This window comes from Neomonachus schauinslandi, chromosome 2 (assembly GCF_002201575.2).
Source record: "Neomonachus schauinslandi chromosome 2, ASM220157v2, whole genome shotgun sequence".
NCBI lineage: Eukaryota > Metazoa > Chordata > Mammalia > Carnivora > Phocidae > Neomonachus > Neomonachus schauinslandi.
In genome coordinates, this window is record NC_058404.1 from 163,183,562 (window position 1) to 163,207,939 (window position 24,378).

Consider the following 24,378-nt stretch of genomic DNA (forward strand, 5'->3'; position numbering starts at 1 on the left):
CCAGGAGCAATCTAATGAAAAATATGAAAGATCTGTACACTGAAAAGTACAAAACTTACTGAGAGAAATGAAAGCTAAGTGGAGGAATAATACATCCATGTCCATAAAAGGAAAGACTAAATACTGTGAGTATGACAATTCTCCATAAATTCATCTTTAAATTCAATGCAATCCCAATTAAAAATCAAAGAAAGTATTCCTAAAAGTTGAAAAACTTATTCCAACTTATTTTAAAAATCATGTGGAAATACAAAGAGCTGAGAACCAAGGCAATATTGAAAAACAACAAAACTGAAAAACTGACTACCAACAAATATCGAGATCTATAATAAAGCTACAGTAATTATGACTGTTCTAAGTGCAAGAACAGATAAGCCCATCAAAACCAGAAGAGAGACGAGAAACAGATCCACACACAGTCACTTATGACAAATGCAACACTGCATGCAGTGAACAGACAGTCCTTTCAAAATATGGCGCTGGGTCACCTTCATATCCGTAAGGGGGAAAAATGTACCTTTATCCTACCTCATACAATACAGGCATACCTCAGAAATACTGCAGGTTCGGTTCAAGAGCACCACAATAAAGGGAGAATCACAATAAAGAAAGTCAAATGCATTTTTCTCTTTCCCAGTGCATATAAAAGTTAGGTTTATGCTATCCTGTATTAAACACGCAACACTGTCTAAAAAATAAAAACAATGTACATACATTAATTACTTTACTGATAAGAAATGCTAACCATCATCTGAGCTTTTAGAGAGTTGTAATCACTGATCACAGACCACCATTACAAATATAGTAAGTAGAACATTTACTGTGAAAATTGCCAAAATGTGACACAGAGACACGAAGTGAACAAATGCTATTGAAAAAATGGCACCAATGAGACTTGTTCAAAGCATGGCTGCCATAAACCTTAGATTTGTAAAAACCACAGTATCTGTGAAGTGCAATAAAGCGAAGCACAATAAAAAGAGATATACCTGTATTCAAAAACAATTCCAAATGACTTGAAAATTTAAGTATGAAAGAAAAAGCTTATAGAAAAAAGCGTAAGAGAGTCTTCATATCCTGTTAATAGACAAATATTTTAGAGCATAAAAAGCCTTCATCATAAAAAAATATGATAAATTTTACTCTATCATATTAAGAACTACAGTTAATCAGTGGGAAAAAATAATCACAATACATAATATTTGACAAAAGACTCACTTCTAGAAGATATAGTAAACCCTCACAAAACCAACAGAAAAAGACAATCCAATGAAAATGGACAACAGACCTGAACAGACACTTCGCCAAAAAATAATATATTCAAGTGAGCTATAAACAAAAGAAAAGGCCCTCAACTTCATTAGTTATTGGGGAAATGCAAATTAAAACCACAATCAGTATTACTGTTCACTCACCACAATGGCTAAAATTCAAAGGACATGAAAAGAGCAAGTGTTGGTTATAATGTGATACAAACAGAACTCTACTAATAAATTAGTATGAGAGTGTAAATTGGTCCAAACAATTTAGAAAGTTTGGCAGTATCTACCATAGCTGAAAATATACATAATCTATGACCCGGCAAAATGTCTACCAAAAGATGCTGTATTCATAGCAGAACCACTTGTAATAGTCAAAACTGGAAATTACCCAATTGCCAATGTACAACAGGATGGATAAACTGCTGTGGTATATTTACACAATAGAAAACTATATGGCAACAAGAATATATAATCTATAATTACATGCAACAATGTGGATGAATCTAGTGATGTGCTAGAAAACCAGCTCTCCAAATAAAAAGCTGATTTGTAATGTCGGTCGATTTCCATGGAGAAAATACTTGCACCATGACCAATTCCAAGCTATCAATGTTTAAACACTGGCTTGCCAAGTTGTTGAAAACTGAACAATCAGCTTTCTGGAAGTGGTACAAGCCAGTTCTAGCATACCACTGGATGAATCTTACAACGTTCAAAAAGGGTATACAAAAGAACACTTAATTGTAGGATTTCATTTATATGAATTATAAAAAGAGAACTAAGTTATGCTATTAGCTTTAGTTACACAACTGAAATGAGAAAAAGGAAGATGGTAACAATATCTACCTTCATTCAAAAGAACTGTTCCGTCATTCTATCACCAAGTAGTTACAGATCATTTATATAGACACTACATACTAGAAAGTAGGAATATAACAGTAAACAAGATGTTCTCTTTAGCTCTCACAGAGTTATTACAGTTATAGCCTGTTTCCTAAGAGGAAGTAGCAAGAATAGAGGCAAATAGACTTGTTGACGGCTAATTTAATACTCTTGGCAACAGATGGTTGCATTAATTACAGTGGCAGTGCAGATGGAGGTAGAGAGTTTACAGAGATATTTAAGAGATGGACTAGAATGAACATTCATTGGGTAAGGCAAATAAGGGGTAGAAGTTAAGGATAATGCCTCAGTTTCCTAGATGAAGAGTGCTACCATTCAGACATGTGGACAACAGAGAAACTGGTCTGGAGGGAAATGAACTCAGTTTGGGATGAAGTCAGTTTGAAGAGTTTCTAAGGAGGGCCACTCATGTGAAGATATGCAGAATATGGTTCTGGAGGAGATATGAAGGCTAGCAATAATTTTCATGGGGGTTTAGAGCAATAAATGGTCCTGAAGCCCATTATCACTGGGTAATAGTTTACACAGACTGAAGACTGAAAAGTCAAAGCAGAACTCTGAAGAACACAAGTGGAGGATGAAAACCCACATTAGAATATTAAGTACCAACAGCTTAAGAATTTTTGTCTGTGTTATCTACCAAAAACAGTGTATAGTACATATTAGACACTCAGAAAACATGAGAAAATGGAGGAATTGCCAGCGGCAGGAGAAAAACCAGAATATGGTGTCATGGAAGCTAGGGGAAGAGAACGGTTTCAAAGACTGGTTAAAGTCGTATAACCATCAAGAACACAAACTGCCCATCGAATTAAGCAACAAGGAAGTTGTGTTGGTAATCTTTTAAAGTGTTGGCAAATGTCAGAACATATGCATAATCTTTTCACACAGATTGTAATGGGTTAAAAGGAGTAAAAAGTGAAGTGGTCATTCGTGAAGTCTGGCTCTAAATGCAAGACAGCTGGGACGAGTTGGAAAAGGATATGAGGGAAGATTTTTCTTTTTCATGTTCTCAAGTTAGAACAGACCTGGGCATGTTTAAATGTTTAACAAGTAGTGATGGAGCAGCTAAGACTATGGTGAGTATGACAAACTGTGGATGAAAGCATATACAAAATATCAGGCATTCTGATTAAATGCAAAATGTCTTGGTGGACTCTGAATTCCTTTTCTAAAGTCTTCCCAATTTCTTTTTTTGAGACTGACTTTATTAGAACACTGTACCCAAAACAAATCCTCAATACAACTAACAATAAAACCCCTTAGTCCTGGGAAATAGTTACATGAGTAACATATCATTCAATATTCTTTTTTATATTTTTATTCCAAATTATCAAAACCCCAACAGTAACAACTCTGACAAAGTTATTATAATAAGCATTCTTCCATAAACTAGGTTAAATCACTTTCAGTAATTCTTTCTAAAAAATGTAGGGGCACCTGGGTGGCTCAGTTAGTTAAGTGTCTAACTCTTGGTTTCCGTTCAGGTCATGATCTCAGGGTCATGAGATCAAGCCCCATGTCGGGCTCTACACTGGGTGTGGAGCCTGCCTAAGATTCTGTCTCCCTCTCCCTCTGCCCCTCCCCTCCACTCGCATGCACACTCTCTAAAATAAATAAAATCTTTTAAAAAATAATAAAAACAATTAAAAATGGATTACTGAATTCTACCGTTAAGGCTCCAGGATGAGACCTTACAGACAATTACAAAGGAGCACTTTGGAAGAGTATTATTGATCATGGTATGACTTTTGCAAATGAAATCACAGAGGCATAGTGCCATTAATGACAAGTCAAATAATCACCAAAAGGTGACTAAGAATCCAGGAAGAATTTTAACTGTAAGAAAAATCTGCCTCAATTACAGGTTCTAACATTTTCAGTGGGATTCACCCTATCCGAGAACAAGTCTATCACGATATATCTGCGACTAAAAAAAGGGAATTTCTGCTTCAGTTATGTGTGTAATTAGTTATGTAGGAGCAAGGCACTGTTAATAGTCACACCAACAGAATTTGGGACAGAAAGTGTCCCCAACCCTCTTACTATAAGACAAAGCTCTGGTTTAAGGAGCTAGGGAGCTACTATCTTTAAACCAGTGCATTTAAGGGCGCCTGGGTGGCTCAGTTGGTTAAGCGACTGCCTTCGGCTCAGGTCATGATCCTGGAGTCCCTGGATCGAGTCCCGCATCGGGCTCCCTGCTCGGCAGGGAGTCTGCTTCTCCCTCTGACCCTCCCCCCTCTCATGTGCTCTCTCTCTCTCATTCTCTCTGTCTCAAATAAATAAATAAAAAAATCTTAAAAAAAAAAAAAAAACCAGTGCATTTAAGAATCACCTGGAGCCTGTTAAAACAGATTCCTAGGCTCTACCTCAGAGACTGATTAAGGAGTTCTGGGATGGGGCCCATGAATTTGCATTTCTAACAAGATCCTAGGTAACAGTGATGATGGCCTTCCTAGACCAGGTTTTTTCCTCTACCTCCCTGCAAAACCTCTGTAGATTTTTAGCTACTTTTTTGCTCTTGTTGATTGTTAATGTTGCTACAGTGTCAGAAGACATCAAATTCTCAAGTCAATATATCTGAGTCAGTGGGTCCATGGAGACATAACTCTCCTTATGTTGTAGAACCGTATCAATGGTCATGTTTAATATGATACATTATTATACTTTATCTAAAAATCAGGAAAACATAAAAATATAATGATATCCAAAATGCCAAATAAATTTGAAGTTTAAATATTTACCTTTACTAATCAATCCTTGAGTAATCAACATACTTGTTGCAGCCAAAGGAACAGCTAAAGGAGGAAAAAGAACTTGTCAACATCAACAAAAGGAAAAGATTTTGTCTGAGTTCATTAGGATAAATATGTGTATAACCATCTAGGAAGATCTTTTAAAAGAGATTTTCCCGGGTTGCCTGGGTGGCTCAGTTGGTTAAGCATCTGCCTTTGGCTCAGGTCATGATCTCAGCGTCCAGGGATCAAGCCCCACATAGGGCTCCCTGCTCAGCAGGGAGTCTGTTTCTCTCTCTGCCCCTCCCCCTGTTCATGCTTTTTCTCTCTCTCAAATAAATAAAATCTTAAAAAAAAAAAGATTTCTTCCATTTTTAAAAGCTGTATCATAGGGGCGCCTGGGTGGCTCAGATGGCTAAGCGTCTGCCTTCGGCTCAGGTCACAATCCCAAGGTCCTTGGGCTCCTGGCTCAGCAGGGAGTCTGTTCCTCCCTCTCCCTCTGCTCATGCTCTCTCTCTCTGCATCTCTCTGTCTCAAATGAATAAATAAAATCTTGGAAAAAATAAAAGAAAAACTGTATTATATACAATCAGTAGAAATATAAAAAAATTTTAAATTTAAGAGAATATTACAAATATTAAACAATGTAATTCAAGAACCATCTAGATTTGGCTTTAGAAGAGCCATTCATTAATATCACCAATAAAGACATCATACTAAATAGGGACAAAAAGTCATTTCTGAATTAGAGTAAGGGGGAATTAATGAGAGGCAAGAATTATTATTATTACAAATAATAAGAGCCACTACTGAATAATTACTAAATTCCATGGCCCATGCTAAATGCCTTATGTACATTTTCTCATTTACTTTTTACCATCTCTCTAACGTAGTTATTTTTTTAATTACTGCCCTTTTAAAGGTAAGAAAATTGAAACTCAGAGATGTTAAGCAATTTGCTCAAGGCCATACAGGACAGCTAATTCAATGGCAGTTCCAGATTCTAACTGATACCGTATCTCAAGCTTTTAAGTTCTGTAGTACGCGGTATGACCAAAACACAAGAAATATTTGTCCACAATTATATGGTGACAGGGGCAAGTATACACAAGTATACATTTTAAATACTAAAGTTTTTTCTTCTAAACCAGTGAATTCCTAAAACTAAGTGAAAATATTACATAATGTAACATTTGTCAACTATACTTTTTTTTTTTTTTTTTAAAGATTTTTATTTCTTTGTCAGAGAGAGAGAGAGAGCACAAGCAGGGGGAGCAGCAGAGGGAGAGGGAGAAGCAGGCTCCTCACTGAGCAAGGAGCCCGATGTGGGACTCGATCCCAGGACCCTGGGATCATGACCTGAGCCGAAGGCAGATACTTAATGACTGAGCCACCCAGGCGTCCCTGTCAACTATACTTAATTAAAAAAAAAATCTACATATATACACATATTAACCCAGACTGAAAAATCCAAAGCTCTCCATCATAATCTCAAAGCTCATAATTAAAAATCACTTTTTTACACCAGTACTGTCCAACAGAATTTTCTGTGATGATGGGACTAGTCTGTATCCGTGTTTTCCAGTTAGGTAGTGTGCAGAAAAGATTTAAAATAAGAGCCCTGAGGCTGCTGTCCTTAAAAAAGACCTCCTGACAAGGTCCTTGGCTGATGTGTGGGAACATGACTGGTAAACAGTTCCGTACAAGTGATATAAAACTTGACCTGAATGATAAGTGGTTCACTGTGCCCAAACTGCTTACACAAATACAGCTCATGCTGAACACCTGCTTTCCTTCTGAGAGTCTGGAATTTCAGTACTTGCTAGGCTGAGTGTATGTGACCAGCCCCCAGGAAAAACCCCAGGCACTGAGTCTCCATTTAGATTCCCTGGTGAGTAACACATAACTCACATTATCAGAACCCATAGCTGGAGAAATTTACCACGTCCTTTTGTGTGTGACTCTACTAGCAGAGGAGTCTTGGAAGCCTGTGCCTGGTCTCCTCTGGACTTTACCCCACATTCCTTTCCTTTTGCTGATTTTGCTTTGTATCCTTTCTGCTATAAAGTATTTTAAATTTAAAGAGCTAGATGCAGGGGCGCCTGGGTGGCTCAGTCGTTAAGCGTCTGCCTTCGGCTCAGGTCATGACCCCAGGGTCCTGGGATCGAGCCCCGCATCAGGCTCCCTGCTCCGCGGGAAGCCTGCTTCTCCCTCTCCCCCTCCCCCTGCTTGTGTTCCCTCTCTCGCTGTCTCTCTCTCTCTGTTGAAAAATAAATAAAATCTTTAAAAAATAAAAAAAATAAATAGCTAGATGCAGCTGCTACATTGGACAGCACAGTTTCAGACCAGGGGTTGGGAATACTCTATAAAGACCCAGATGGTATGGTGCACCTGGGAGTCTCAGTCATTAAGCGTCTGCCTTCAGCTCAGGTCATGATCCCAGGGTCCTGGGATCCAGCCCCGCATCAGGCTCCCCGCTCTTTTAGGTTTTGTGGGCCACAGGTCTGTCTCATCTACTCAATTGCCATTTTAAAGCAAAAGCATTCAGACAATAGTAAACAAATGAACAGATGTGTTCAAATAAAACTTTATTTATGGATGTAAAAATATAAATTTCATGTAATTTTCACGTTAACAAAATATTATTCGTTTGATCTTTTTCAACCATCTAAAAATAATGTAAAAGCTATTCTTAGCTCATAGCCATACAAAAACAGATTTGGCCCTTAGGCTATAGTTTGCTCAACTCTGGTCTAGACTATAAGAGCAATTTAAGAACTAAGGTAATTAAGATGTCTGAATTATTAGAGATCTCATGATTAAAACCCATAATTTTGGAATAGGGTGGTTAGCTTTGCCATCAGACATAATCTGCAGAAACCCTAAGGTTTGAATCCTTGATCTACTATTTATGAATGGATTTTACTTTTGCTAGAAAAGTGCTTCTTTAAGGTTGGTTGGTTAAAATATTTTATTACCATTTAAGGGGTTTTTTTGTTTTGTTTTTTAAGATTTTATTTATTTTTTGAGAGAGAGACACAGCGAGAGAGGGAACACAAGCAGGGGGAGTGGGAGAGGGAGAAGCAGGCTTCCAGTGGAGCAGGGAGCCCAATGCGGGGCTTGATCCCAGGGTCGACCTGAGCCAAAGGCAGATGCTTAACAACTGAGCCACCCAGGCTTCTCTATCATTTAAGGTTTTTTAAAGGACGAGTCCCTTCTCATTATAGCATCAGTATAATTTGTTATCATTTTTCCCCTTCAGCTTGATTCAAGGATTTCAACATGAAGCACTGAAGAATCATACAAGAATAAAAGGTGTTGCGTCAGTGGGCCATGTCTACAATGGACAACGCTCTTCCCATGTCACTTTGTCCTTAGGCCAAGATGGTATAATACAGAGAGTAACAATTTGGTTAAGAAGATTCTAGTACTAATTCTGTCATTCACTACTATGTCTTTATATAGTAGTGCTTTTCCTGCTTTATAGGATAATGGATTAGAACTGACGTCTGTCTCATGTATCGTGTCACAGTAAAAGAGAACGGTAAAACTGAACAGACTTCAGAGATTATCTAGTCTTTATTCTAACCAGAGTAAACTGATATTCAGAAAAAATAAGTCACGTGCTCAAAAGCAACAGATAGGGGCGCCTGGGTGGCTCACTTGGCTAAGTGGCTGCCTTCAGTTCAGGTTATGATCCCAGGGTCCTGGGATGGAGCACCACGTCAGGCTCCCTGCTCAGCGGGGAGACTTTTTCTCCCTCTCCCTCTGCCCCTCCCCCCCCAACTCATGCTCGCTCTCTCGCGCTCTACTCTCTCTCAAATAAAATCTTAAAAAAAAAAAAAAAGGCAACAAAGGTAGTTTATAGTAGAGCTGAGACTAAAACCCAAGTCTCCTGACGCCCCAGGGCCATGGCCTTTTCCACTGTAGTATGTGACTCCTATCTCAGAGTCGGTTAAATAATGTTTCTTTAGGCAAACCAGTAATACTGCTGACCAAAAGCTATTTTGCATTATGACCCCAGTCCCAACCATATCCAATATGAAGACCCCTAAAATTCCTTAAACTCTTCTCTTACAACAAAATGCTACTTTAAATTCATAACTGTGTCCAACTGAAACTTTTATTTTGTTAATCACAGTAGCACTAATAGTCACATAACAGACTGCTTAACACTTACAAAATAAATTGAATTAATCCCCATAATAATCCTATGAAATGAGTTGTTATCCCCATATAGCTAAGGAAACTGAGGCATACACACATCAGGTGCTTGCCCAAAATCTGAAAGCTAAGTGATGGAGCTGGGACTTGGATCCAGACAGGCACCAAAGTCTACACTCATCAATCACTATGCTATCTCATTAGAAAACCAGTAGTACAGCAGCACCCGGCTGGCTCAGTTCAGTGGAACGTGCAACTCTTGATCTTGAGGTTGTGGGTTCGAGCCCCATGTTGGGTGTAGAGATTACTTAAAAATAAAATTAAAAAAAAAAAAGAGGGGCGCCTGGGTGGCTCAGTCATTAAGCGTCTGCCTTTGGCTCAGGTCATGATCCCAGGGTCCTGGGATCGAGCCCCGCATCAGGCTCCCTGCTCCGCGGGAAGCCTGCTTCTCCCTCTCCCGCTCCCCCTGCTTGTGTTCCCTCTCTCGCTGTGTCTCTCTCTGTCAAGTGAATAAATAAAATCTTTAAAAAAAGAAAAAGAAAACCAGTAGTACACATGTATATTATTCACAAACTCTATAAATGATGCATAAAACCAATATGAATTCATATACCTTTTCAGTAATTCCATAGGTTGAGAACTACTGTAATACTAGATTCCTTCATTACCTGTACGTATGGGCACAGATATAACCGGTTTGTGGTTGGTGCACAGGACCACAATTTCAGGAAACTGGAAATAAGATCCCTTCATAGTTATATTTTAAAATTAAAAGAAAGTAGATTAAAGTAGAAATAAACAAGTTACCAATAAAGAGAATGAACCCTAGATCAAATCTAATTTTAAACCAAGACGAATATATTTAACACCTCTAAAAAAGTGTGTAAAAATTACCCTAATAAATACTTTTTCTACTCATTCCTACTTTCATCACACCTTTTTTAAAATCAGTGGACATAAGATGATACTCTCCAAAGTAACATGGATTCCATTAATCCATTTATATAAAGTTAACATCACATACTGCATATTAACATACATAAACATGCACATCCTTATATGAAGATATGAATGTTAATGTACAAAATTTCCTAATACAGGACTATTAGTTCTCCTGATAACTGTATGCTGAATTGCCTATTGTCTGTGGTTACAGCCAAGGTTCTGTCTTCCATGTTTGACGTTACTGCAATATGCAACACCTAGCCTGTTTTAAAAGTAATCATTACTTATTAATGTACTAATTCAAGTTACTCAGTAATTTTCCAGTAATCCAGATATGATATACAACTAATAAGCTGGGTTTTAGCCTCTCTTTATTATATGCTAACTTGTGATTAATCTGGTTTTTTTAAACATTTTATTTTTAAGTAATCTCTACACCATGAAGCTCAAACAACCCCAAGATCAAGAGTCACATGCTCTACCAGATGAACCAACCAGGCTCCCCATGATTAATCTGTTTGAATTCACAGAATTATTGAGGCTCCTACTGTTCATATACTACACGTCCTACTTTTAATAATCAGGCATACATGAGTACTCTGCCTACTGATCACTTCTCTTCCATACTCTTAGCATAATGCTGTTACAGCTATTTAGAATGTTAAACCTATACAGTAGCTTAAATTTATCAGCCAGAAATTAATCTAGATACCATAGTATCTATGTGGCCATGAGCCCAACATTACAATGATCCCAAACCCCTATCCACCAGACTTGTCTTCTTCTTAATTCTGTGTCAACAATAGACTTGAAAATAGATCATTTTGTCTATCTACTCTAGGCAACCCACAAAGATAAAATATCTGTTGCCAGAGTACAACTGAGTACCCTGAGAAATTACTGAGCCATAAAAACTTTTTCAGGTCTCTGATCCATGAGGACTATGGATATAAAGAATTATTTATTCTCACCTGCAGATGTGATCATCTAATCCTTACTCAGGTTCTTTCTAGCTTGAAAGCTCTCTGAATATTTGAACTGAAGATAAAATGCACAAGATTATATGAGAGCTCCTATTATCTTTTTGGGGTCTCTTGATTCTTTTACTACCACTTGTTGCCTTATCCATGGGTATCCATCCAAACTTTTGTCATGTATTCTACCATTCCTACATATTAACCACATGACAGGTATTATCAGTTTTATGCTTTTATTCCTACACTTAATTCCTTGAATTCACCAATACAACTATACCTCCAACCCTAATTTCTCACATAAACCTTTGCTTCTCTCTAGTTGCTTACAGATCTGCAATTAAATGTTGCACCAGGAAAGAGTGTCCAAACTAGTTTCCTCCTTCAAACAATAACTCCTACTGATTAAATATCTTTTAATCAGCAATGTCATTATTAGTCTTCTATGATGGATATCTTGAAGTTAATACCCCTTATAGTTTATTTAAAAATCCTTTACGTATCCTTTAAAAAAATCTTCCAATGCCATCCCATCTTCTGTAATCCAAATGACACTACACTCAATGACATCTCAATGACTGCATGCCTGAGTTACTGCCAAAAGCTCGTAACAGACTTCACAAAGGTAACTTCTCATCCTTCTAACCCATCCTGCACACTGCTACCTAATCTTCCTTTTAAAAATTTGCAAACCAGGGGCGCCTGGCTGGCTTAGTCGTTAAGAGTCTGCCTTCGGCTCATGTCATGATCCCAGGTCCTGGGATAGAGCCCCACATCAGGCTCCCTGCTCCACGGGAAGTCTGTTTCTCCCTCTCCCATTCCCCCTGCTTGTGTTCCCTCTCACTGTGTCTCTCCTGTCAAATAAATAAATAAATAAAATCTTAAAAAAAAAAAATTGCAAACCAACCCCTTGGCCATAGAACTGAAACTATATAATGAACCAAATCTTTAACTTCTTGGTATTAGGTTTATTTTCTACCCCCAACAAAAGACCCCTATTCCAATCAATTCAGCCTCAAGGCTCCAGTAGAGATCAAGTTTTATAGACTCTGCCTTTGCTCACTATTCCTTTCATCTATATGTTTCTCCAACCCCATTCTTCTTCATTTACCTCAAGTCCTATTAGTTAAGTCTCATTTGTTTGAAAATGTCTTCTTTAGCTAAAATAACTCCCTTTTTAAAATTCCTACTGCCATTATGCACTTAATCTTTCTCCAAGTGTTTCATGTGTTAGCTTTGTCTCAATTACAACAAAAAACTACTTTAGGATAAACACTATGTCTCATAACACTTACCTTCCAAGCTCTGTAAGCATAAATGCCAGGCCAACTGATGAAAATGTACATCTTCTTTAATTACTTAAGTTGTCCCTTCCCTTTCTAAAATTCCATTCTGTTTTTCTTAGAATTACTTTATTTGAGGGGCACCTGGGTGACTCAGTTGGTTAAGCATCTGCCTTCGGCTCAGGTCATGATCCCAGGGTCCTGGGATCAAGCCTCATGACACCCTGCCTCAGGTTTCCCTGCTCTGCAGGGAGTCTGCTTATCCCTCTCCCTCCACCCCCCAACTAGTGCACGCATTCTCTCTCTCTCTCTCAAAAATACATAATATCTTAAAAAAAAAAAAAAAAACCTAATATGGAAGGACTGCAGTGACCAGATGAAGCAACTTCAGGACTCTGTTCAAAAGATTCTATTTTATGCTGCTTTCAACGTTCTCTGTATTTAAAAAATTAAATCTTCATGTACAAGGTCTCTAGTCGCAAATCAGGAGCTAGTAATGTAACAATATTTCACAATAAGGTGGAAACTAACTAGGTTTTATCATATAATAGAAGTCTAACAGTTAAAATCACAAGCTTCTGTCTCAGACAGACCTGGCTTCAAGTCCAGACATTACAACTTACCAGCTCATTTTACATCTCTAAACTTCAATTTCTTCATTTGTAAGGTGAGGGTAATAGTTATCAATCTAATTGGGTTGTTTTTATATAATCCACGTACACTCAGTAAATGCTAACTGTTACTGTTACCAACAAAATTAATTCATGGTCTTGAATAAAGTTCTAGAAATTATTTCTTTAAATATGTACAATTTGTTTCCCTTAATCAACTTCTTTTAGCAGTAATCACACTACACCAAAAGTGTACCAATTTCTTCTATACGAAGTCACAATAATTTCAGGTACTAAAGGTCAAATTTTGTTGATTAGAAAATTTAACTTACATCTGAACCAGAAGCTTTCATCATTGCACTCTGCGAAGACTCTTCTTTCTTCTTCTGTTGGAATGTAATCAGCCCCTATGTCTTTTTACCAAGGAAAATTGGCAAACATTAAAATGCCCATGGAAAAGCTAAGCCTAAAAATTTAATTCAGTCTAAACATTAACAAAACACATCCATTTTTTAAAAAATGAATGAAACAAATGCCTTGTAAACTTTTTTTAATTTAAATTCAATTTATTTAACATATATTGTATTATTTGTTTCAGGGGTAGAATTTAGTGATTCATCAGTTGCGTGTGCTCATAACTTCAAGTGCCCTCCTTAATGCCCATCACCCAATTACCCCATCCCTCCACCCACCTTCCCTCCAGCAATCCTCAGATTGTTCCCTATAGTTAAGAGTCTCTAAACAATGGGCTTGTAAACTTTAGCAAACTGACCTCAAAGAGAAGTTAGTGCTACTATCTATTAGTCAAGACTGGTACATAACATGCTGGTCCAGCGCAAAATGAAAATTTGAGACCATTTATTCAAATTATTAAGAATTTCAAGATGGGGGTGCCTGGGTGGCACAGTCAATTAACTGTCTTGACTCTTGGTTTCAGCTCAGGTCATGATCCCAGGATCCTGGGATCTAGCCCCATGTCGGGCTCCAGGCTCAGCAGGAAGTCTGCTTGGGATTCTCTCTCCCTCTCCCCTCCCCGCCATGCTCACACGCGTGCGTTCGCTCTCTCTCTCTAACAAATAAATCTTAAAAAAAAAAAAAAAGGGAATTTCAAAATGGCAACAGTAGATCATTAAACAGAGTTGAGTTCCCTTGTGACTGCACAGGTCACACACCCCTGAAGCCAGTCCAATTGCTGTTACTAAAGGCTGTGTTTTTACATATAAAGTGCTTCTAATTATAAATATTTAATTGATAGTTACGGGGAATTGGTCTTGGAACTTCTGCATTCGGCTCTCGAAAATCAGCCCTCCCATTCATTTTTCCTGCATAAAAAACATTTAAGTATTAGAAATCATTAGACCAAAATCAATTAAGATATAGCACAGTAAAATCACTAGTCTACAGGGCAATCAAAGCAACAAATATATACTAAATACTACTACATCTAAAATACCTGACATAATAAAAATAGTGACCTAAATAAAAAAAGCATCAGACCTATTAACTAAATTGGAACTGATTACTCATCTTAGGTCCCCTAACTGAAAAAGAATAGGTCCTTTATAATTATTTACCAACAGATTATGTCATATTAAGATATAAAAGAATATCAAAGAAATAGGCATATTTCTCCTCCTAAAGGTGGGTTATTTCACATTACTCTGTTTTTGTCCTTCAGAAATATATGCACAAAGATTATGATGATTTCCCAAAATAGAAGAAGAAACATCTCAAAATTCATTTCTGGGCCTCCATTTTTTTTAAAAAAATGAAATAATCATCAGGAAACATACAACCTCTCCCACAAAGCACTACTCCACAAAAACTGAATAACAAAGACGTCATATCCTTCTCCCTGTGGTTAAAGCTAACAGCAAATTCTGTATCCTCCAAACTTTCCTCGCTCTCTAGAGACTTAGAATATATGATTTAAAAATGCAAAATTTCAAGAATATACGTTTTTATTTATTTATTTTTTAAGCCACATCTCAGAACTTATGAGACCAACAGACTGGATAACTGCGTATTTTATAGAATGTTCACACAGGACCATCATTATTCCCATCTTAAAAACCATTTACATGAAAACGTGAAATGGCATACACGGTGAGGATAGCAACTGAGGCCCTTCCATATTTCACTCACTCAATAAACCATCACTGAAGGCCTACTATAGGTCAATCCCGTGACTAGGAAAAAGAAATAGGGTAAAATGAACTCAGGGATGGATGGAGTTTTCTAAATAACTACTTATATCCTAAAACAAATAAAAAAATGAAACGTTATTTCCCGTAACTGCATCTTACTTAGAAACCCTAGCGACAGGGCGGACAAGGCCCCTTCATACAACACAATTTTAACCTCTTAATGGCACAGAAAAAAGCTCAACTGAACCCTCGTCGGCCTATGGCCGATTTACGCACTGCATCCCCGCAATACCCGCGTCTCCCACCTGCAACACCCCGGTACACACATTAGTCACCAAGTAATCACTCCCTCGCCTGCCCCAGGGACCCGCACTCGGGAGCCCGAGAGCCAGTGGGCGATAGGCCCACTCTCGCAGGAGGGAAAATGGCGGAAGGTGCAGCGTAGCGGCTGGCCGCACGGAGGTGGTGAGTGGACAGGTGGGGGGCGGAATGCAGGCTCTTTGCGTCATCTCACCCACCTCCGGACGACAGCGGCGAGCGATGGCGCGGCGAGCCGGGGCGATCGGGGGCAGAAGGCCTCGAGGGGACCCGAGAAGGGTCAAGAAGGAAAGGCGCGCGGAAACTGGCAGCCGCGCGGCACTGCAGCGGAGTTGGGGGATGGGGAGCAGACAGGCACCCGGCCTCCAAGAAGTCACCCAAATACGGGCTCAAAATGACCGCGACCCGGAAGCACTGGCGACCTACGGAAGGAAATGACGTCAAGACCTCCCCGCGGAACCCAAAGGCGAGCAGCCTCCGACTGGACGCCGGCGCCTACGTCTGTCTGCCCCGCCCTCCTCTGCTCGTCCCTCCTCCCTTCTCCCCCAGGCCGCGGCGCTCGCGAGCTGCACTGCGGCTGCGCGCGCCACCTCTGCGGGTCCGGACCCCGCCCCACCCCCTCCCTGACCGCCGTAGGAGGCTTCGCTTCAGGTTTTTGTGACGCACGTGTGTGGTCTTCCAGCGACTGGCTGACAGGAAAGTTCGGGAACCCTGTTAAACCTCTTGTTAAGAGTAACCGATTTTCCTTGGTTTTCTTTGGTTGGGGCTTTACACGATCTTTCATTCTTTGAGCCTCTAAGGCTAAGTAATAGAAAGTAATTATTAAGCATGCACACTTGGCTGTGTGTCATGGTGCCTTGAGTCCAGCTGCTGACTAGTTCTAGAACCTCAGGCATCGTACGTGATCGCTCTGAGCCTCAGGTTTTTCTCATTTGAAAAAATGGAAATTACACTTGTCTCATAGGGTTGTTAGGATTAAAGCAACACGCCTGAATAGAGACAAGCACTCAGTGGTTCTCTATTAATGGAAGAGTCTGAATGTGGGCCTCGTGACTTCTGTTCATCAGGCATCTGCTGCCACAGCCAGCCACCACTGATTCATTTATTCATTTTACAAGTATTTATTGAGTGCCTACTATGTGCGGGATACTGACAGTTATTGGTGAGTCAACAGTGAACAATTAGCCCTACTTGGTTGTTTTTGTTTCATCAACTCCTAAAAACCTCTCTGGTTTCTTACCTCTTTTCTGAGTCCCTCTGCCACTGGCCTTATTTCACCTTTTTCACTGCCTCTAGAGCTGCCCTATATTTATTCTCCCACAGGCATATTTAAGAGAGACATCCTGCTGTGATCTATCTAAAACACAAATCCAATCCTGTGGTTCCTTCTTTAGAGCCTTTTGATAGCTCCTATCATGCACAGAATATTAAGGCCCTGCATGGCTCAGCCTCTGTCCTCTTGAGCCTCACTTTCTTGTATTGTAGTGTTCAGTAAGAAACACAGCCTGCAGCGCTTTGCACTCACAGTCCCTGTATGCTCTTCCCCCTAGCTTAACCCTCTTCCCTGCCTGGTTCACTCTGTTGGTATTTCAAAATCCTACTTTTACACTGCTTTCTTTGTGAAGCCTTCCTTGAAACACAGCCCAGAGAATTGATCACTCCTCCCTCTTAGCATCTCTTTTCTTTGTACATACTTCTGTCATTTCAATGTAGTTCTGCATTGTAGTGTGATCTTTTTGCTTAACATCTGTCTCTATTACAGAACTCTTTTAGGACAGAGACCTTGGCTGATAAATATACTCCCAAAATCATCAATAATTAATATTCATTTTGTTTCTGGGACATGCTAAGCTGAGCCTGGACCTTTGCACTTGCTGTTCTTTCTTCTAGAACACTCTTCTTCCAGGTGTTCACATGGCTTCTTGTTTCAGGTTACAGCTGATGTCACCACATCAAAGAGGCCTTCCTTGATCATCCAATTAAAATTACATCCTCAATCACTCTCCATGTTACCATGTTTATTTTCATAGTACTTATGATCTAGAACAATTATTTGTTTTTTTTTTACTGCTTTTCTATCTCCACTCACTAAAATAAAAGATCTGTGAGTCTGGCATCAAAATGATTGGCACATAGTATGAAACCAATAAATATTTCTTAAATGAATTCGTTGAGGACATTTTTATAAGAAAAGAACAGATAATTAAAAGACATACTGGGTGGGTTTTATGCTAAAGCAAAATCTGATCTTTACTTTCTAACTAGATTATAAGATTCCAGAATCCAGTTCTATCATAGTCTTTATATTTACTGAGCCAGGCCTACCACAAGACATATGGTATTTTGATAAGTATATTTTCTGTTGCCCATGTATTTCTCAGCAATCAAGTCAGTTAATAAGTTGGATTTTTATTGATGAGAGGGTATAGTGCTCTTTCTGTGGGAACAAATAAGATTCTAAACATTCAAAGTAAACTGTCATTTTCTATGCTAGCATTTAGAGGTTATTCAGTCTATTGGTAACTTGGATGATGCAACAAAGAATTCAAACATAAATTGGGTAAGATCCAAAGTCTTACTAGAAGCTGATTCGCATTTGATAAGGCTACAGGATTTATTAGCAAATTGAGAACTTTGGTGCTTTAATTTTGAACTGTGAGATCACCAGAAATCAATCTGTTTGGATTAAATTAAATCAACTCACTTCAGACTACCTGCACAGAGGTAAGATCTAATGAAATGTCACCATAAGAAATGACCACTTGGGGGGCGCCTGGGTGGCTCAGTTGGTTAAGCGACTGCCTTCGGCTCAGGTCATGATCCTGGAGTCCCAGGATCGAGTCCCGCATCGGGCTCCCTGCTCGGCAGGGAGTCTGCTTCTCCCTCTGACCCTCCCCCCTCTCATGTGCTCTCTCTCTCTCTCTCTCATTCTCTCTCTTTCAAATAAATAAATAAAATCTTTAAAAAAAAAAAAAAAAGAAAAAAGAAATGACCACTTGGGGGCGCCTGGGTGGCTCAGTCGTTAAGCGTCTGCCTTCGGCTCAGGTCATGATCCCAGGGTCCTGGGATCGAGCCCCGCATCGGGCTCCCTGCTCGGCGGGAAGCCTGCTTCTCCCTCTCCCACACCCCCTGCTTGTGTTCCCTCTCTTGCTGTGTCTCTCTCTGTCAAATAAATAAATAAAATCTTTAAAAAAAAAAAAAAAGAAATGACCACTTGTTAGACATAACTTAAAAAAATTAATTATAAAGGAATTATATAGGGTACTCATTAATTCATTAGAATGAAACCCATGTAATAAATTCCTCCTTAATTTCAGTGTCAAGAAAGTTTGTCTTTTCAGATGAAGTCTTGAAATTCTATAATCACAGTTATTCAGCATATTTCCATTTATGCTCTGTCAGGGTAGAGATTGTGTCTTATTTGTTCACCATAGACTTTACAGTGCTCAACACATTTATTTTTTAATTTTTTAAGGATTTTATTTATTAGAGCACATGCGAGCACAAGTGGGGGGGGGGCAGAGGAAGAGGGAGAGGAAACAAGCAGACTCCCTGCTGAGCAGGGAGCCCAATGTGACATGGGGCTTGATCCCAGGACCCCAAGATCATGACCTGAGCCAAAGTCAAATGCTTAACTGACTGAGCCACCCAGGCACCCCGCTCAACATATTTATTACCCAAAATGTAATGTTATAGAAGCCAAGGGAAGAGAATGTCCCAAAAGGAAGGAATAGTCACTTGTGTCAAATGCTGATAAAGACTGAGAACTATCCATTAAGTGTAGCAACGAGGTTATTTATAACTTTGTGAAAGTAGTTTCATACCTAGATAACAGTGGGTTTAGAAAAGAGTGATTGGGTATAATACAGAAAAAAGTGTGACTGCTCTTTCCCAAAGCTTAGTTGTTCGGTGAAAGGAAGTCATAGAGTGGTAGCTAAAGAGAAAATAAAGAATGGCTGAAGGTTAGTTTGGTTTTTGTTTTTTAATTCCATAGAGACTTGACTATAATTGTTAAAGGGGAAAAACCAGTAAAGAGAAGGGTTGAAAATATAGGAGTGAAAAGAGATAATAGCATAAGGCAGATTTTCCAACTGTGTTCTGTGAATATGCTATAGGTGTGCCACAAGCTATTGATCCACTCAGTCTTTGAGATATCTGAGCTGCAAGCAGAGCTGAGCAACCTTCTTTAAGGTCCTCCGAGGGTACCTAGTATGGAATAAAGTCTAATGGCATCCCTGTGTACTCCACAGATGATGAGAATGGTGGGCAACATTCAGCTCTTCATCCTAAATGGTAGAAAATTTAGTCAAAGGGCACACTGCTGCCCACTGGGGGCAAGGAGCTCTTGGGGTGCCAGAGATATTTATGTTCTCAATGCCCAGGGAGCATGCCAGGCATCCTGAGGTGCAGCTAGCAGGGTGGAGACCCAAGGAGACAGGACAGGGGCTTCTGATGCGTGTAGTTTCATGGAATAGCCCCAGAGAGCAGCCTCAAATCTCAGTCTTCAAATTAATTCAACATGTCTGGCCTTTTGTAGTTGATATATGCTTTTTGTGATGTCCAGGTCAGCTGCAGGTGGACTGTTCAAACAATGCAAATTAGAGCTCATTGTTATTTTGGTATATTTAAAATCTAAAAGTTCATTTGGATTCAAAATTCACTTGGATTATCACAGGACATTTCTGTGTTACATTTGTTAATGGAAGATAAGAAAACTGTTAAGAGTCTTTAGATAAAATTTAAGTTGTGAGCATTGAAAGGTTATTACATTCAAAATTTCTCATTAATGAGAACTGTTAAGAATTCATTATTTAAAAATAAATAAGTAAATAGGGGCACCTGGGTGGCTTGGTCAGCTAAGCATCTGCCTTCGGCTCGGGTCATGATCTCAGAGTCCTGGGATCTAGCCCTGCATTGGGCTCCCTGCTCAGTGGGGAGTCTGTTTCTCTCTCTGCCCCTTCCCCCTGTGCTCACTTGCAGGCACTCTCTCTCAAGTAAATAAATAAATAATCTTTAAAAAATAAAATAAGTAAATAAATAAACTTAAAGGGGAGGCACTTGTCTGGCTCAGTCGGAAGAACATGCAACTCGATCTCAGGGTCATGAGTTTGAGTCCCATGGTGGGTGTAGATATTACTTAAAAATGAGTACATAGACTTAAAAGAATTCAAAGAGATAATCATTAAAAAGAAAATTTGTGTGGCCATTTCAAATTTAAATCTATTTAAAAATTACATTTAGAGAAGCAAGTTCAAGTTTAAAAGATATATTTGGAGGTTTTATACAATTCAATATTTATTCAAATAGAGTCAGTATTTGGTTTTATTCTCTTCCCTTGTATTTTGTATTTTTTATCACAATTATACCATAAATAAACATATAAATAGGGGTGTGTGTGTGTGTATATATATCCTATATATATATATAGAAGCCCAGTATAGATTCCTCAGTCCCCTTCAGTTTATTCTAGTGAATAGCACAAATATTGTCATTTTTCTGTGCTTTCCATGATGTAAAAAAAGTTGGGACATGTATAGAATTTCTGAGAGAGAGGAGAGTGAATAGAGATGGATTAGTATAAATGGGAGGACTGACCCATCCTTTGAAACAGGGAGGAAAAAAGTAATGAAAGGTACAAAATACCAGTTTATATGTTTGTGATGGAAAGACAAGTAAGTTGAGGATATTGGCAAGAGAATATCTGAAATGATGGGCAATGGAATCAAAGTAGGGAGAAAGTGAAGACAGATAGGTATAAAGTCAGGATTCTCAAAGACCTGGCAGTCACCATGTTGTCAAAGCACAGTTGTACATAAAATTATCTGTGTGGGAGAGCAAGAAGAATATGATGTTGACCAGATAGTGGAATGTAAATGTTTCATATTTGATGGATTTGCACCAATACCACAAAGACTTTGTCATCATTAAAATAGAGGTGATGGGAAATGAAAGGAAGGATAACAGTTTGGGGTTGCTGCAGGTTCAGAGCTACAGGCTAGCCATTGGAGTAGGAATCTGAAGGTTTTATAAGGGCAGAAGAAGTGATACTTAAGAGTAAAAGGAGGTTACCAGGTAATTGCTGCTTACATTGTTAGAACCCAGTTTAGTTCACAAGCCTCAGGAGTGAAGTCTAGATTTAATCACATGTAAGGTCCGCTCTAGTTTTCAGATTTTTATCACAGTACAGCACTTGAAGACCCTCTGAAAGGCAGGCTTCCCAGGGGATATGAATTCACTGGCATATTTGGCAGATGATTCCAAATAAGCATAGTTTTAGGCAAATGTTGTAGGCAAAAGTTTCAAGACAATTTACCCCCAGCTCTTCTTTGCAAACACCTTACCATTCCTGACTTTCTTCTACAGAGAAATCTTGTATTTATGACTGTGTGAATTTCTTCTAGAGCTGGTTTGAAGGAAACTCAGGATCCTAGCATGCATCTGAATTTATGCTTAGACATATTTTCCTGGGGTACATTTTATACTTGGTTTCCATTTTACAGCAGAAGAGATGAAGAAAAGCATCAGTAAAATTAGGGGTTTATGTTTCTATATTAATATGAATCTAAGAAAAGTTAGTTAACATCTCTGAGATCCTAAACCACATAAAGTTATAAGAAGCACCTAGCCCTGGGTCCAGCATTTAGTTCACATGCAATTAATGAGGTGTTTTTCCCTTTTCTTGAGGACTTGAGGTACTAGAATTTGAAGAGTAAGCGTACAGGTGATATAGCCTAGACTATGAATTCCTGGTTAACAACCTCAAATACTTTGTCCAGCCTTCTAATTAAAATTTAAAACAAACCCTTTATTATTAGGGCAATATTGGGCTTCTAATGATGAAATATTTCAGTTCTAATCATTGTTGTTTGAGGGCTAGTAAATCCCAGTTACATTATTTCTTTGTTCTTTTCATTAATCTCAGGTCTATCTCCAGTATCCTGAGTTTCGCATTCAAACATATATTTGTCTACTTTGTTAAAACTATGCAGAGTCAACTCTTTGTCAGAAGTTAAAGAAGAATTTTTTCCACATCTAAGTAACTCTCTTTTGCTGAGAATCTTTTCACTACAATGCATATTTGAAGAGAAAGACTGACTTACTTACATCCCCTGCTTGTCTTGTATGAAAGTTTCATTTGTAGGCAAAAGCAGGAAGAGGGAGAGGGGATCCTCCACAGGAGACGACCCTTGCTCACGGTGCTCCTCATGCTGTCAATCAATCAGAGTACACTCTGTCCCACTTTAGATTTCAGGAGCCATCTTGCACATCTGCTGTGCCTTTTCTAATGTCACTTACAGAACCCACTAGAAGCTGTTAGATGAATTAGGGGAACCAGAATGCAGCTGCATGTAGCTGATTTTGAATTTCTGCAGCTGGGTCCTACATGGCACTCTCAGTTTTGAAGTTATTTTTTATGAGACTGGAAAAAAAAGAATAATTCATTTTATAATAACTCCTAGGGTCTTAAAATTTTGTTCTCTGAAAATTTAAAATAACATATATATATATTTTAAGATTTATTTATTTGACAGAGAGAGAGACAGCGAGAGAGGGAACACAAGCAGGGGGAGTGGGAGAGGGAGAAGCAACCTTCCCGCTGAGCAGGGAGCCTGACGTGGGGCTCAATCCCAGAACCCTGGGATCATGACCTGGCCTAAGGCAGACACCTAATGACTGAGCCACCCAGGTGCCCCTAAAATAACATATATTTTTTAAACTCCCACCAAATGTTTAAAATTTAAACCAACTGTAAATATTTAATTATTCATGAGTTCCTCTTAAGAAAAAGCATACATGGGGGAAAAATGTTTTTAAAACTGATTCAAGAGTTTGCGCTCATGCTCGTGGCAGTAGGAGCAGGGGCACTCTGAACATGCAGAACAACTCTGATGAGTTGGTGGAACTGTATGTGCTGCCAAAATGCTCCCTCAGCAATGGCATCAGCCTCGCCAAGGACCACGTATCCATCCAGATGAACGTGGCCAAAGTCGACAAGGTGACATGCAGGTTCAACAGCCAATTTAAAACCTATGCTATCTGTGGGGCCATTCACAGGATGATGAATCAAATGACTCCATCCTCCTGCTGGCCAAGGCCAACAGCATCATTTCAAAGAACTTCTGACTGGAGAGGATAATAGAGGTGGAATATTTTCATTAAAAAAAAAAAAGGAAAAAAACCCAAAAGAAGGAAAGAGAAAGATTGATTCAAGAGCCAAGTACTTTCTGAGATGGAACCAATTTGGTATCTAGATGTCAGAAGTTTGTAGGCTAGAAATCTAAAGTATTATCAACTTCAGGCCAGTTTCCCTATATCAGCTTCAAATTGACCAAAAGACAAACCACAGTATTTACTTATTTGTCTGCAGGAAATGAGAATTGTCACATTCTTACAATGTTATAGAACTTTAAAAGCTTACTGACCCAGAATATTAAACCATAGGAAATTAGCCCTAGCTGCATGCCTATATACTCTTGAAAATTCTATTCAGTGTTTTTCTCAGTATTAGCTCCTGCAGTATTTTCATATGCCTTTTTGATAACACTACATCACAATTAATTCCTCACTTCACCCACAATACTGTTCCTTGCAAGAAAGGGGAACCCCTCCATGTTCAAATCAACAGTGTCATGCATACTAGGCTCTTTTAAGAATGCTTAGTTATGAGTGCCTGGGTGGCTCAGTTGGTTAAGCGACTGCCTTCTGCTCAGGTCATGATCCTGGAGTCTGCTTCTCCCTCTGATCCTCCCCGCTCTCATGCTCTCTCTCTCTCTCTCAAATACATAAAAATCTTAAAAAAAAAAAAAAAAGAATGCTTAGTTATTTAACTTAAGTGATTTATAGGGGCACTTGTGTGGCTCAGTTGGTTGAGCATCTGCCTTCGGCTCAGGTAGTGATCCTAGGGTCCTGGGATAGAGCCCCGCGTTGGGCTCCCTGCTCAGTAGGGAAGCGGCTTCTCCCTCTCCCCCCAGCTCGTGCTCTCTCTTGCTATCTGTCTCTCTCTCACAAATAAAATGTTTTTTAAAAAGTGATTTA

The 24,378-nt window shown here is 39.0% G+C and overlaps 1 protein-coding gene and 1 pseudogene across 2 annotated transcripts in view; one reads left to right on the top strand and one right to left on the bottom strand.

Moving 5' to 3' along the window:
• The window catches only part of OCIAD1 (OCIA domain containing 1), a 28,282-nt gene extending 12,537 nt beyond the window's left edge, over positions 1–15,745 (bottom strand). The window contains exons 1-4 of one of the 2 annotated variants that reach the window (XM_021701593.1): positions 15,543–15,745; positions 14,137–14,199; positions 13,210–13,290; positions 4,910–4,963 (exon numbers count right to left, since the gene is read on the bottom strand). In XM_021701593.1, coding sequence (XP_021557268.1) covers positions 4,910–4,963; positions 13,210–13,290; positions 14,137–14,194 — 193 coding nt within the window. In that variant the 5' untranslated portion in view covers positions 14,195–14,199; positions 15,543–15,745. Of the gene's footprint in view, positions 1–4,909; positions 4,964–13,209; positions 13,291–14,136; positions 14,200–15,350; positions 15,375–15,542 lie in introns of those variants that run through there. The other variant, XM_021701594.1, reaches the window with a different exon arrangement.
• Positions 15,746–23,215: 7,470 nt separating this feature from the next.
• Positions 23,216–23,466, top strand: LOC110590862 (annotated as a pseudogene).
• The last annotated feature ends 912 nt before the right edge of the window (positions 23,467–24,378 follow it).